Consider the following 15,937-nt stretch of genomic DNA (forward strand, 5'->3'; position numbering starts at 1 on the left):
TTCATGAACTTCCTGCATTAACATGTCTGCGCATCTGAGCAAAACCATGTCGAAGTTTATCCACGCATCTGAGCAAAACCATGTCGAAGTTTCTCTTATACAACACATCGTCTTTGTTCAAGAAGAAACTGCCTGCCAATCTTCTCAAAGTCTTTCTATCATTTTTGGATGCCCCTGCAGGGTACTCTTGATTCTTCAGAAAGCACTTGATGTCGTGGTACCAGGGCTTGTCATCGACTACCAATTCAGCAGCAAACACATACGCGGCCCTATCAAGGCGCATAACATCGATCCTGGGAGCATAGTTCCACCGAATCACCTTGATCATGGAAGATAGAGTAGAAAGAGCATCTTCCATTTAGTTCTCATCACGAGGTATATGATACAACCTTACTGTTATGAAGAAAGTCAATAGTATTCTCGTGTAATCTCTATAGGGGACCAAATTAGGCTGGAGAGTATTCCAATCACCATTCACTTGATTGATCACTAGAGCTGAATCTCCAAAGATGTCCAAATTCTTGATTCTCAAATCAATGGCTTGCTCAATACCCAAGATACATGCTTCATGCTCAGCTTCATTAATTGTGCACTCGAAAGTCAGACGGGCGGTGAAAGGCATGTGGGCACATTTCGGAGTGGTAATGATAGCACCAATTCCACTTCCTTTAGCATTGACGGCCCTATCAAACATTGAAGTCCACTTTTCATCTGGATCAGGTCCCTCCTCAACAACTGGCTCTTCACAGTCTTTCACCTTGAGGAACATGATGTCTTCATCCGGAAAATCAAACTTCACCGGCTCATAATCATCAATCGGCTGCTGAGTAAGATAGTCTGACAGAATACTACCTTTGATGGCTTTTTGGGATCTATACTGGATGTCGTACTCTGTCAGTACCATTTGCCAATGAGCAACCCTTCCGGTGAGAGCTGGCTTCTCAAATATATACTTGACAGGATCCATTTTGATGATCAGTAAGGTTGTGTGAGTCAGCATGTATTGTCTCAATCACTTAGCATCCCATGCAAGTGCACAACATGTCTTTTCAAGCATTGAGTATCTCGACTCGCAATCTGTGAATTTTTTACTCAGGTAGTAGATGGCATGCTTATTCCTACCTGTCTCGTCGTGTTGACCGAGAACACAACCCATGGAATTATCAAGTACTGTCAAATACATAATCAGCGGTCTCCCTGGGACTGAAGGCATAAGGATTGAAGGATTCTGCAAATACTCTTTTATCTTCTCGAAAGCCCTTTGGCAATCATCATTCCACCTGATGGCCTGATCTTTTCTCAATAATTTGAATATTGGCTCACACGTGGTTGTTAGGTGAGAGATGAACCTTGCAATGTAGTTCAACCTTCCTAAGAAACCAGAGACTTGTTTTTCTGTTCTTGGCTCAGGCATTTCTTGTATCGCTTTCACTTTGGCCAGATCCACCTGAATCCCTTTTTCACTAACAATAAAACCCAGCAGTTTTCCAGATCTCACCCCGAAAGTACACTTGTTCGGATTAAGCCTCATCTTGAATTTCCTCAAACGCTCAAACAGTTTCTGTAAATTCACCAGATGTTCTTCTTTCGTCTGAGATTTGGCAATCATATCATCAACATAAACCTCGATTTCATGATGAATCATATCATGGAAAAGAGTTACCATAGCTCGTTGATATGTTGCCCCAGCATTTTTCAGACCAAACAGCATCACCTTGTAGCAGAAGGAGCCCCATGGGGTTATGAAATTTGTCTTCTCCATGTCTTCTGGTGCCATCTTAATTTGATTATAGCCAGAAAATCCATCCATGAAGGAGAATACCGAGAACTGAGCCGTGTTATCCACCAAAAAGTCGATGTGAGGTAATGGGAAATCATCTTTAGGACTAGCTCTGTTCAGATCCCGGTAGTCAACACACATTCGTACCTTTCCATCCTTTTTAGGTACTGGAACGATATTTGCAACCCATGGCGGATAATTTGTAACCGCTAGAAACCCTGCATCCAACTGTTTTTGCATTTCTTCCTTTATCTTGACAGCCATCTCTAGTCTTGTTCTTTTGAGCTTGTGCTTGACCGGAGGACAATCCTCTTTGAGAGGAAAACGGTGTACCACAATGTTGGTGTCAAGCCCTGGTATGTCCTAATAAGACCAAGCGAAGATGTCAACATACTCTTGCAGCAATTCAATCAGCCCCTTCTTCACATTATCTTCCAAAGCAGCCCCTATCTTGATTTCTCTCTTGGCGTCCTAGGTGCCGATATTTATCACTTCGATAGACTCTTGGTGCGGTTGAATGACCCTTTCCTCCTATTTTAACAATCTGGAAAGTTCTTCAGGGAGTTCACAATCTTCATCACCCTCTTCTTCAGCTTGAAAGATTGGATTTTCAAAGTCGAAGCGAGCCACAGCAGAACTGTTATCAATAGGATCCGGTGATGTGCATCTGCATGAGTGATGGAATGTGCTTATGAGTGTGAATAAGGAGTGAAAAATAAACAAAACATTTCCAAAATATTTTTTGATTTTTGAAAACTGCAAAAATAGAAAGACAGTGAACAAAATATTTGAATGCAAAAAGACGTCCTTTATTTATGATAAAAAATGCAAGTATCCATATAGATGAGCCCTACAATGAGTCATTACGCCCTGGGTGGAACGTAAGACTTGGATATGCATGAATAAACAAAGAAAATTACTCTTCACGAAGAGTGGCTTGGATAATCTCTTCAGAAGACCAATTGCGGAGAACTTCGCCCGGGACTCTTGGTCGCACCCAATTGTCAATGTCACAATCACTATCCTTATCTTCTTCGTTGATTGCAGAGATCTGGCCGACATCTTTGACTGATTCGACTTCTCCTTCGACCATGTTAACGTTTGCTCCACCATGCTGCGACATAAGATTGTTGACAACATTAGGAGTCGGCGCAAAGTTAATGGCCTTTGAATCAATAAGGTCCTGAACTACGTGCTTAAAAGCTTTGCAGTTCTCAATAATGTGGCCAGGTGCCCCAGAGTGGAAATTACACCTAGCATTGGCGTCATAACCCACTGAAAGCCTGCCAACGGGAGGAGCCAAAGTGCGTAACTGCACAAGTTATAATTGTTGAAGGTTGGGAAGCAATTGGGCGTACGACATCGGAAGAGTGTCGAAACGCCTATCATCATCCTCTGTCTCTGTTGATAAGAAGGTTTGTTACCGTGTTGTTGTTGGTATTGATTTTGTTGACGTTGAGGTTATTGTTGTTGCACTTGTGCTGCAGCCGGAATGGTCACTGCTGCAACATAAGGTTGTTGATGGTAATTCTAAAAGTTATTCCTGCGGTTACCCCTGCTCTGATGAGAAGACACAACATTTGCATCCCCTTCTCTCCTCTTCTGTCCTCCTAAGAACGGCTTCTTTGACCCCGAAGATGATCCAACCCCATTTTGGATCTTACACGTCTTCAAGTAGTTCTCCACCCTCTCACCGGTAGAGACCACATCAGCAAAATTCGAGGCGTTGCAACCCACCAGACGCTCCAAATAAGATCCAGACAGTGTGTTCATAAACATGTTGGCCATCTCTTTTTCCAACATCGGAGGCTGAACACGGGAAGCCATCTCTCTCCAGCGTTGAGCATACTCTTTGAAGCACTCATTGCTCTTGAGAGACAGATTCTGGAGCTGAGTCCTGTCAGGTGCCATATCCGTATTGTACTGATACTGCTTCGCAAAAGCCTCAGCCAAGTCTCTCCAGCAGTGAATATGGGCTTTGTCCAGCCTCATATACCACTCCAAGGATGCCCCAGCTAGGCTGTCCTAGAAGAAGTACATGAGCAACTTCTCATCATCAGAATACGCGATCATCTTACGGAAGTAAGCTTGTACATGAGTCTTCGGGCAAGAGTTGCCATTGTACTTATCAAACACGGAGACTTTGAATTTTGGCGGAACTCTCACGCCTGGGACCAGCCCCAAGTCAGCAACATCCACACCTTGAGCATTTTGCCCTTCCACAGCTTTCAACCTCTCTTCCAGTCTCCGAAACATAGGGTCTATACCATGGGCCATGCCAAAGTCCTCCTGAAGCAAGGCGAATTGATCCTCCTGATCATCATGGATGGGTTGTTTATCAAGGTTGACACGTGAGGTCGGGATAGCCCCGTTCCATTGGGTCCATTAGCCTCTCCAGCTGGAGGATCAGCCACAACCTCCGGTTGAGTAGTAGGGGGATCCCTCTGTACCAACAATCTAAGCTCCTGCTGTCCCTGAGCCACTCCTTGGACCACTTCTATGAACTGATTCATGTGAATCCTTATCTTAGTGAGCTCTGTTTGTAAACCTTCCATTGCTCTCTGTTGATTCCTTTGGGTACCGTATTGGTGAATGCCTGAGTCAGCTATCCTAATAATGGAATACCAAACAAGATGAGAACACTGCGGCGGTACCTGTTATGCAAGACATGCTAATGAATATGCAAATGCAATGACATGTTTATCAATTTCAAAGGGTATTCTACCCCTTGATTCCAGTCTCACATTAGATAAATTGTGTAAGAAAACCCCGACTAGAGTCAAGAAGAAGATATAAACCCCTAGGAATAGATAAACATGACGCATGCAATGCTTATGATTTAATTTTTATATCAGAGGAACCTTAGAGTCTTATTTGCAAATTTTGGAAATATTAAACGTTTATCACATACGGAAATATCACGTCAATTAATATTTGGAAATGTTTTTACGCCAAAGAAGTACAGTCTTGGTAACCAAATACAATACAAGAGAGAAGGAAAATGAACATCCTATGGATCCCTAGAAGCAATCGTCCAAATCCCTCGAGACCGGAAGATAAGCTGCACGAAGCCTCTTCACCTCCCTCTCATAGGCTGCCTCCATATCTGCCTTCTCTTTGGCGAGTTGATCATACTTCCTCTTCAAAAACTTGGAAGATTGAGGAAGTAGAGAAGTCAATACGTCATCAGGATCATCAATAACCTGGTGCTCAAGGAACTCTATCAAAGCATCCTTCTCTCTGATCTGCTGAAGCAACTCCTCTCGTTCACGGATCCAAGCACGTGAATGGTCTTCGTCTCTCAACTCCTCTACTCCTTGGCTAGGGAGGGTTGAAGGCCCGGCCACAACCAAAGGTTTGGGCCTTGGATACTCATAAGGCATGAGGTACTCGGAAGCTCTCCTCCTAACCCAAGAGGTATAGGGTTCCAAAGCGATACAGTTCTTCGAACCTAGCTCCTTCCTTCCTTTCTTATGGATCTTGCTCCAAGCGCGGACCATCCTGCCCTTCAAGCCTTGGGGATCTTTACCCTCCTGAAAGAACACACCCTCTAACAGAATGTTATTGGGTTTATCCTTTAGGGGGAACCCAAGCTGACGACGTGCCAAAATAGGGTTGTAGTTAATTCCACCGCATGTACCAAGAAGAGGTACATTGGAGAATTCACCACAAGAGTCGATAATCTGCACACCATCATATACACGGTTGTACCAAAAGATATCATCATTAGTGAGAGACATAAGTCTCGTGGACCACCGTAGACATCCTTTGTTCTCCTTGAAGGCGAGCGTCTGAGGCAAGTGCGAAATAAACCACTTGTACAACAGAGGCAAACATCACACAATGGTACCACCGCCCTTTGCATTCCTCATATGCAAACAGAAATAAGTGTCACCCAACAGAGTAGGAACGGGATTAAGAGTAGAGAAAATCCTAATGGCGTTCACATCCACAAACTTGTCGATGTCGGGGAATAACACTAGCCCATAGATGAGAAGTACAAATATGGCCTCAAAGGCGTCCTCACTCATGGCCTTCCTAAACATAGTAGCTTGATCAATGAGGAAATCAGACGAGAGACCTTAAATTCAACCTTTGGTAGTCATATGAGCACCAATAATAGATTCATCTATACACAATAGATAAGCAATCTCTTGAGGAGAAGGAACTCTCTCCAAGCCACTGAACTACAACTGGTCTAGGATAGGTATGCCCATAAGATAGGCATACTCCTCAAGCATGGGCAAAAGCTGGAAATCCGAAAAGTGAAGCAACGGTACAAGGGATCATAGAACTGCATCAACACACTCATTAGACCTTCATCCACTTGAGTAGCCAGAATAGACAGAAGCTTCACATGACGAGCCTTGAATTCCAAGGGATCTAATAAATAGGATCTAAAACTCCTTAACACTTTCAAGTCAGGTTGTCTGAAACTGTACTTCTTCGTATTCCTTCTTTGCTTATCCATGTCTGAAAATTTGCAAATAGACCTCTTAAGTTCCTTAAAATTTTTCCATTGTGGATGATATGGATGTGTATGAATGCATGAATGCATGAATGCAACAATCACAGTCAAGGATCAAGCAAATCACACCACACAAAGGTCATGGGATGGATCAAGTCATCCTTAATATCAATCATCCATTTTGGTGGATTATGGTTTACACCTTATCAACACCCAAGTTCCATTGATATTAAGGATACACAAGAACAGATCAACCACGAATCAAGGGTTTGTTGCGAGTCGCGAGCATGGAGTCTTGGTTAAGAACCACCCAAAGGGAGTGTACTATGGGTAAACCTGACAATCATGTTCTACAAGAGGTTCCCATAGTCATCATCCCATCTTTCGGATATTATCGGATAAACGACTACTCGTATTCCAAAAATATTTTCAAGAGAGACTCTTATGAGTGTAGTATCGCGTAATATCGTATCAAATCTTACACTTGAACGATCTTCGCACTACGTCCTAAAAATAGGCCAAGATGGGCGTGGTAAACTAAGGTCCTTGGCTTCTAAGGCATATATTGGAAAGAGTAATGCCTAACCACGACTACTCGTGTGACATTATTGATCCCAACATAATCTCCACCAAGTGAACGGGCTTGCAAGTCAACTTGCTAAGGAATAACTCCACACAAGTCAACAAGACTATGCCATTCTTCTATCCTAAGTGAACTCGAGTTCGGGTATAAAACTCATCTCACGAAGATCACCAAGCATACAAGGATATAATATTCAAACTATTTAATCATTACATACAATACAGTAATCCCAAATTGCACAAAAATATGTCACAAAGCAATATACCATACAATACAACAAATATGAAAAGTAGGCAAAACCCACTAGGGAAATGATAGTCCCCAGCAGAGTCGCCACTTTTCTATAGCGGGGTATTCGTTACCATTAGCGATATTGACTAAATCCAAGGTAAACCATACAAGTCGACTCGCCACCGCACTTCTATTTATCCAAAGGAATGGTTAGAAAGCGAACAAAAACCTAAAAGTTTTATCGAATCAAAAACTAGTAAAAATGTCAGAGATCTGGGTAAGGGGGTTGGTTATGCAATGGGAAGGTTTTAAGCACCCAAAACATCCTAACTACTCTAGGGAGCCCTTTTCATAAGTGTTGTTCTAGTCTAAAGGGTGTAGGTATATCTAAAGTACTATTTACTAAAAGGAAGATTAAAATAAAATGACTCGCAAGGTGTTACTGTAAGACCCCAATTTTGTCCCTAAGATCCCTCATGGCATCACATCATAGCATTACATAGCCTCAAGGATCTTTAAGCATCTTGCCGTCCTTTACTTTGGTTGGAGATTCCTTGTGAATGTTTGGAGATCACCAAGCATGCTTGCATTGTATACCATTGCTTTTCTTGTTTAATCACTAACTAAAAGCACCAAAAATATGTCATCTAACATTTGTTTTGTAGTCTAAGCAGTCATCAGGTCAAGGCAATTCAAGGGTTTCCTTTGTACAAGAGCAGATGGTATTTTTATTGGTATAAGGACCACATGACATTATCTTGAGCTCATATGAGCTAGAGGTTCATTTTGGAGAAAATTCCCCAAGAGGTTGAGGCTCAAATTCATCAGGCATTGTCAAGGTCATCTGAGGATCATACAGTCAACTATACAGTCAATTGAAGGCTTTGAGGTGTGGGAAATGATTTGAGACATCCCATTCATGTTCAAACAAGGCTTATTCATCATGTCAAACATCTCTCTTGAAGATTTTGAAGTCAAATCAAAAGTTTCCCAAAATGGAAAGTGACCTGTAATTTCAAGTTTCCAAAAATGGAAAGTTTTTGGCCCACATTCAACTTGACTTTCCAACATCAAAGAAGCTTCAAATTAATTTTAGGTCAACAAGAAAGTTGAAGATATTTCCCTCCCCTTTCCAAAAAGTCCAAGATCATGATCATCTGATGAATGGTTGAGGAGTTATGAACAAATGATTGCAAAGTGTGCTTGGAATTTCAAAATGCCATAACTTGTGCTACAAAACTCCAAATTGAGTCCCTCTTTTTGCAACATGCTTCTTGTGACCAATAGTTTCCAAATACATCATTGCATTGCATGAAAATATTTCACATGATCATATACTCATTCAAGTGCATTTTGGAGGGAAAATGCATAATTCAAATTTGGTGCATCATACATGCAAAATTCCAATCTAATCTTGCTCATGAGTTGATTTTAAGTTATTTTGAACCACGCATGGCACTATTCACATGTTCCTTTACCATGCATAGGTGTATTTGCTAATTTGGTCATGCACCTCATATCTTCTTAATCTCCAATTAACCAAAGCCTAATTACCATTTCAGCATGATTAGTGAAGGGTATAAAGGCTTAAGCATAACAAAAATTTCAGAAAAGATCACATTCTAGATCTAGAAATTCCATTTCCCTCCATTTTTGCTCTCATCTCAAACTTTAATTTTCTTCATATAACTCATTGATTTTATTGCATAATCGTGTTAATTGAGTGTCATTGAGTAAGAATCAAGGTTTGATTTGAAAGATTTGGCTAAGAATCAAGCAAATTGTGCACAAACTCATGAAGATGGAATTTGAATTTTGAGCTAGATCTAAGAGGTTTCCACTGCCAATTCGTGCATAGAGCTTCATATCAAGGTTGAGCAAGGAGATCTGGAAGATTTGAGCACTTGAATCCACTGTTTCAACTCACTGCTCTTCAAACCAGGTGAAATTCGATCATCATAATTTGTTGTTTTATTGCTATGATCTTGTAGAACGTTTGATGCTGAGAATTCTGGTATAGATAGATCTTGAAATGGTTAAGAATTGCATGAGATATGTTGAGTTGAAGTTTTGTTGATCAATATGTTTTTCTTCGATTTGCCAAATCCATGGAGAATTAGGAGTTTTAAATGTTAGATTCGTGTTCTACATTGAACAAGCTTTCGATCCATATATGCATTGCTTAATTCTAGAAAAATTGTTCATGCTGCTCGGCCTCCTTCAACGGAGAAGACGGTGGAAACCAACGCGTTCCACCGTCCATGAACAGTGCCAGGGTCTCTGGTTCAGCGCTAGGGTTCCACTGTTTGAGCGCTTGCAACGTTCCAATCTCCAGTTCGATTCCTTACGCTAGCACTTTTATTTTCCACATTTGATTTTCCTTCGTTTGCCAAACGCTGCGTTTAGCTTATTGTTGCGCCTGTAACCACACAAACCACGGTTCGATCCTTCACCTTGCCTATTTGTTTTAATTTCTAACTGAGCGCTCTTGTAACCTTAGAGACCTTGGTTCGATTCCAGCGTTTGCATCTTTTAATTTCCAATTGTTTTTTGAGCGCGCCTGTGACCTGTAGCGCCTGGGTTCGAAGCCATCCTCACATGGTGGACTTGTGGTTGTTCAGGTCGAGTTTTCTCCCTTTGATAATGAAAGACCTTGAGGCTTTTGTTTAAAATTAATCCACTCATTGTTTTGAAATCTTTTACCCGAACTACGGGGTTTTGATCCTTATCTTTCATGAAAAGGTACGTAGGCAATGGGTTCATCCATCCAAACACAAAAATAACTAACTTGTACATTCTTTTCTCATCTCTTCAATCATGTTTGCACAAAAATACTTTCATAAACAATAACAATACAACAAGTTGTGAAAAGGGCTCCCTAGGAGTACCTAGGATGTTGTGGGTGCCTAACACCTTCCCATGACATAACCAACCCCCTTACCCAGATCTCTGACCCCCTTTTACTAGTTTTGTTTGTAAAAACTTTATAGGCTTTTGTTCGCTTTCTAGCCATTCCTTTGGATAAATAGAAGTGCGGTGGCGACTCGACTTTGTATGATTTACCTTGAATCTAGTTAATATTCCTAATGGTGACGAATACACCGCTACAGTTACCACGAAATATTCCTAAGGCAGGTTGAAAGCACAAGTAATGAAATAGCCCTATGAACGTAGGGATCATACCCTACCAAAAGGTAGAAAGATGTTGAAAGCAAACAAGAAAAATAAAGGACGAGGCCGACAGGGAACGAAGGCTCCGTCTGCAGGCCATTATGTCGACCGACGCGAGGTTTTGGGACTTAAAGAATTCTAATCAAATGTGCAGAAGACAGCTTCGCCCTGACGTCTGGGCGGGAGAATTTTAAAATTTAAAACAAAATAGCAGTTCCAAAAGAAATAAGAGCGTCATAATGTGGAGCAGTTAGCAAGACATGGGTGCGGCGGTTATACAGATCGTGGGTCGTAACATCTGATAGTTTCTAAGAAGTTAGCTTGTTCTAGTTTAGTATAAATAGGAGTATCCCACAAGGGGTTAGAGGTGTTCACTTTGTACTACGAAATCACTTGTAAGAAAACTTCCCATTCCCAGCGCGAGGAAGCAAGAGTTTCTCTGAGAGTGTTATGTACGTGAATCACCACATTTATTTCAATGCAACTTCCCTATGTTTCAATTGTTCCCGTTGAACATTTTATCTTAATTTCTTTTGCTTTTGAGTTATCATTTTACGTTGTCGTTTACGCTGTCAACACTGACTCTATCACGATCATAGAGTTTACCAAAAGCGTGTTCGTAGTATACATCTTTTGAATGTTATAGCGTTATCGGTCATGAGTCACCTATAGGCGATAATATTGTCTAAAACCGTTCGTGTGGAAAAACTCTACACTTGTTCGACACTTTATTGGGAGCCGTTCCTCACAAAATCATTTCGTCGAAGTTCGAACAAGTCTCACTTACACTAGCACATGTCCTAGGATCAACTGGTCAATCCTGCAAGTAACCCTTCGTTTTAAGACCAGGGAGGACCAGCGGTTGTTTACCAATTTCCACAGTAAACAAAATGGCACGCCCAGTGGGACGGTGCTAGAGAAGTTGTGAAATTGCATAAAACTTAGAAGTGGCAAGTTATATAATAAGCCACGAAGTAGTGTGAAGATGTCAGAAAGTAACACTGATGAAGTTCCACGAGGGACTTTATCCAATACGGAAACAATAGTTTCATAGGTTGTCACTTTGTCGCCGATGACAAATGCAACCTTAACCATGTCGACTACGGGTGCTGTTGGAACATCAATTCCCCAGCCTCCACCGGGGGGTTCAGGATCAACGATAACGACGTTCAGACCTTATGTGCCTCGCTTTGGCACCACAGATCGTCTCTATGGAATTCCGTATTCCTTAATGCCTGGATATCAGTCGACATCCAGTGCATCACTGTTTTCAGAAACAAACCCTCCCATGCAAGGATCAACATAACGGGGCAACTTAAGGAGCACTACTTAGAACAGAACCATGCCGCTGTCGAACACTTCAGTAGAGGTGTTGAGACAGCAAATGGACGATAGTAACCATGAATTGGTTAACATGTTGACCAACCAGATGGGCACAGTCTTCAATCCACTAATCCAAGAATCTGCTGAAACAAACAGACAGGTGGCGAACCAATTGACGCGTCTATGCAATTTTCTAGGGGCACCGGCCCGACAGATAACGCCAACGATTAGATCGACTGTTCCTGTGCAGATAGAGATAGGGGCAGCAGAGGAGGAGACAGTCCACGAAGGACAAATCATTAGACCCCTCCAACATCAAGGCGTCGAATCAAGAGTCGTGGGACGTAACCAGGTGGTAATGGTCAACCGACAGCAGGATGCTGATCAAATCGTCGATCAACACCGACAAGAAGACTTGGCGGTGGAAAATAATTTGACAACTATTGTCGAAAGGATTATGGCTAGAAATGGCATGGGTGCCACGTTACAAAGGCCATTATACATATCCCCGTTAGCTGAGTTTATTCTCTAAGCCGAGGCGCCCAGGGGGATGAAAGTGCCTATGTACACTAAATTTGGGGGAGAGTCTGGTGAATCGACAGTAGAGCATGTCGCCAAATACTTAATAGAGTCAGGGGATCTAGCTCATAATGAATGATTAAGAGTAAAAAACTTCCATTCCTCTCTGACCAAGGCGGCCTTCACATGGTTTACGTCGTTGGTCCCAAGTTCCATCGACTCATGGGCCAAACTAGAAAAGAAGTTCCATGAACAGTTTTACGAAGGACACCCCAAAATTAGTTTGGCGGAATTGTCTAGTATTAAGAGAAGGTTCGCTGAGAGCATATATGATTATCTGAATCGTTTTAGGTCTTTAAAGGCTAGGTGTTTCACACAAGTGCCAGAACATGAACTAGTTCAAATAGCCGCAGGAGGATTAGATTATTCCATTAGGAAGAAAATAGATCCAACTTTTGTGAAAAGTATGTCACAACTGGCTGACAGAGTCCGACATCTAGAACAATTGAGGTTAGAAAAAATTAGGCACAATAAGTCTAAGAAAGAAAAGGTAGCGTTTGTCGAATATGACCCGACAGACCCAATACATGAGGCAGATTATGCTTCATCGACTGAATTAGAAATCGATGTGGATGAACTAAAGCCAGGGGCCGCCTATGAGTGTCGCTCATTGTTGCTTGCGCAAGGCAAGAATCCTGTCGAAAACAACCCAAAATTCCCTTCAAAAACTTTCACTTTCGACGTGTCGAAGTGTGAGGAAATTTTTGACTTATTAGTCAAATATGGGCAGATGGTGGTGCCGCCTGGTACTAAAATACCACCGTTGAAACAAAGACAAAAAAGAGGGTTTTATAAATATCACAACTATCTTGGTCATAACACCTCTAATTGTTACCTTTTCAGGGATTTGGTTTAAAAAGCGATTCAAGAAGGCAGGCTGAAATTTGTTGGCCGCAGGATGAAGATCGACACTGATCCTCTTCACCAGGAGGAAGCCCTGTTCGTGGAACCAGTCGAGATCAACATGGTCGAGATCAGCGAATATGATGAGGCCAACATACTGGAACAAGTTGGGGAAAGCCCAAATGTCGATATAGCTTAAGTTTACCCCAAGGGCTGATGAGGACTTGGTGGATTTTCTGTACCGCTGCAAGAACAAGGGTTCACAGGTGTGCCTGTGCCCAAGGTGTGGAGTTGTCACTAACAAAATAGCAGCAGAGAATTTCCAGAGGCTGCAGCTGGGTAAGAGCAAAAGGAATGCGCCAACCAGGGTTACCAAAATGAAAGAGGCTCAAAGGGGGCTGTGGGAAATCACCCAACAAGGCCTAAGAGCTATGTGTCGTCGGCCAGCGCTCCTAGAGGTACTTGGATTAAGCCTCAGGAAAGACAACACACCCCACAAGGGGTTGCTGCTTATACTAGAGGAGGTCTAGCAGTAAACTATAGGCGTGAATTCAAGTCTGAAAAGAGGACTCATATCTCTGAAAACTATTTGGGGAAGAACCCCATGACAAGGACTCAATGGAGACGATTTCAGAGGCGTAAATAGGCTGAAAGAGATGCTGCAAGAGACATGACCAGCAAGGCGAGTACTGAGAAGAAAATTGTGAAGGTCGACACAACGGCGAAAGAATGGATCAGAAAGTACGTCCGTCGACCAGCTAAAAAATGTTCTCATGAAGTGACTGATGACTTCAATTCAGAATCTGAAGCAAGCCTCGACATCCTGGTCAACGTGGTATCAATCTTACCACAAGAATACAAGTGTGTGACTGAAGTCGAAGGGTCAGTGGACAACGATGAAGCTGAAGAAATGGCTTTGCATCAACCAAGATGCTATTTTGTGCTGAACGATGGTGTTGCTGAAAGCCAAGAGGAAGTGTTCGAAAGACCAACGATGAACATGAAAAACCATTTAAAACCACTGCTGATCAGGACAAAGGTGGAAGGCGTAACCGTCAACAAAATTTTGGTCGACTGTGGTGCCACAATCAACATTATGCCACACCATATTCTGAGGAAGATTGGCAAGTACGACACTGACATAAGGTCTAATAACGTGGTTTTGTTGGACTATGGAGGAAAGACGAAAAGCACCATGGGAGTAATTATGATAAATGTTACAGTAGGTTCCGTGACCAGATCGAAACTATTCATGGTGATAGAAGCAAGCCCAAGTTACAACTTGCTACTTGGCAGATAATGGCTACATGGCGTCGGAGTTGTGCCCTCTTCAGCACACCAAAGACTGGTGATCTGGAGAGAGGATGGGGTGGCCGAAAATATCGAGCCCGACCAAGGATATTTTATGGCCGATGTGAATAATGTCGGCAAGAAGGAGTTTGAAAGAAAGCTGGCAAACATCTCTCCTTGCTTCCCATCTGAGGATGTTTATGGTAATCTATGTGAAGATTTCGTCTCTCTAACTCTACATGAGACTCACGGCTTCATTTGGGATGTGGAACGCCTAGATGATCCACCATACACAGGTATCCGGCCGACAGGCTGGGGGGATGCCAGTGATGATGTCTGAGTTAGAAGCTTTAAGAAAGATTTCGGCATACGTTGCCAAAAAAAAAATAAAGTCGGCCATAGATGCTGAAGAAAACATGGCTGTTGAGGCCTATGCGTTGAATAAAGGAGGACATATGGCTATGGGGCCATAACCCCTAGACAAACCAACTTTGGCCAAAGGGGACCTCGACATGCAACGTCTGGATTGCATTTACGGCAGTGAACCTTTAGGATTCGAAAAAGACCCAAAGGCACCAGAGCGAATCCGACCAAAAGACCCCTTGGAAGAAGTCGACCTTGGCGAAAGAAGGCCAACATATATAAGCGCCAGCATCGACCACAAACTAAAGTCTGAGGTAATATCCATACTCAAAGAATTTAGAGATTGTTTTGCTTGGGATTATAATGAAATGCCTGGTTTGAGTAGAGATTTGGTCGAGTTAAATCTGCCCATAAAAGCTGGAAGAAAGCCAGTGAAACAAACGCCCAGGCGTTTCGCCCCAGAGATTATGGCAAAGATAAAAACAAAAGTAGAAAGACTCTTGAAAAGCAAGTTCATCCAAACTACAAGGCATGTCGAATGGTTGGCCAATATTGTGCCAGTCATAAAGAAAAATGGGTTTTTAAGAGTGTGCATTGATTTTAGAGATTTGAATGCTGCCACACCAAAAGATGAATATGCCATGCCCGTGGCTGAGATGCTGGTCGATTCGGCCGCTGGGTTTGAATATTTAAGCATGTTAGATGGTTATGCTGGATATAATCAATTTTTTATTGCAGAAGAAGACGTATCGAAGACGGCATTTCGATGTCCGGGAGCCTTAGGGACATATGAGTGGGTGGTCATGCCATTCGGCCTGAAAAATGCCGGAGCAACATACCAGAGGGTAATGAACTCAATGTTCCATGACTTCATTGAAGATTTCATGCAAGTCTACATTGATGACATCGTGATAAAATCGAATGGAAAACATACTCATGTCGACCATCTCCGAAAAGCTTTCCTGAGGATGAGGAAATGTGGATTAAAAATGAATCCATTAAAATGCGCTTTTTTTGTGCAGGAAGGCGACTTCCTTGGTTTTGTGGTGCACAAAAAAGGCATTGAAGTAAACCAAAGCAAAACAAAAGTCATTATGGACGTCAAGCCTCCGTCGACCAAAACGGAGTTGCAATCTTTTTTGGGAAAAATAAATTTCCTTAGAAGATTCATATCAAATCTAAGTGGCAAAACAAAAGTGTTCTCCCCACTACTTCAACTGAAGAACGAAGAGTTCAAATGGCAGGATGCATACCAAGAGGCTTTCGACAAAATCAAAGAATATTTGACTAAGCTTCCAGTATTGGC

The 15,937-nt window shown here is 42.2% G+C and overlaps 1 protein-coding gene across 1 annotated transcript; it reads left to right on the forward strand.

The window, feature by feature from the left end:
- The first annotated feature begins 11,914 nt into the window (after window positions 1–11,914).
- LOC127081677 (uncharacterized) lies at window positions 11,915–13,177 on the forward strand. Its single transcript, XM_051021906.1, has 3 exons — window positions 11,915–12,066; window positions 12,220–12,881; window positions 12,996–13,177. Exons 1-3 carry the CDS (start codon window positions 11,915–11,917, stop codon window positions 13,175–13,177), a joined length of 996 nt encoding a protein of 331 aa, XP_050877863.1.
- The last annotated feature ends 2,760 nt before the right edge of the window (window positions 13,178–15,937 follow it).

Source organism: Lathyrus oleraceus, chromosome 5, assembly GCF_024323335.1.
Source record: "Lathyrus oleraceus cultivar Zhongwan6 chromosome 5, CAAS_Psat_ZW6_1.0, whole genome shotgun sequence".
In the NCBI taxonomy this organism is placed as follows: domain Eukaryota; kingdom Viridiplantae; phylum Streptophyta; class Magnoliopsida; order Fabales; family Fabaceae; genus Lathyrus; species Lathyrus oleraceus.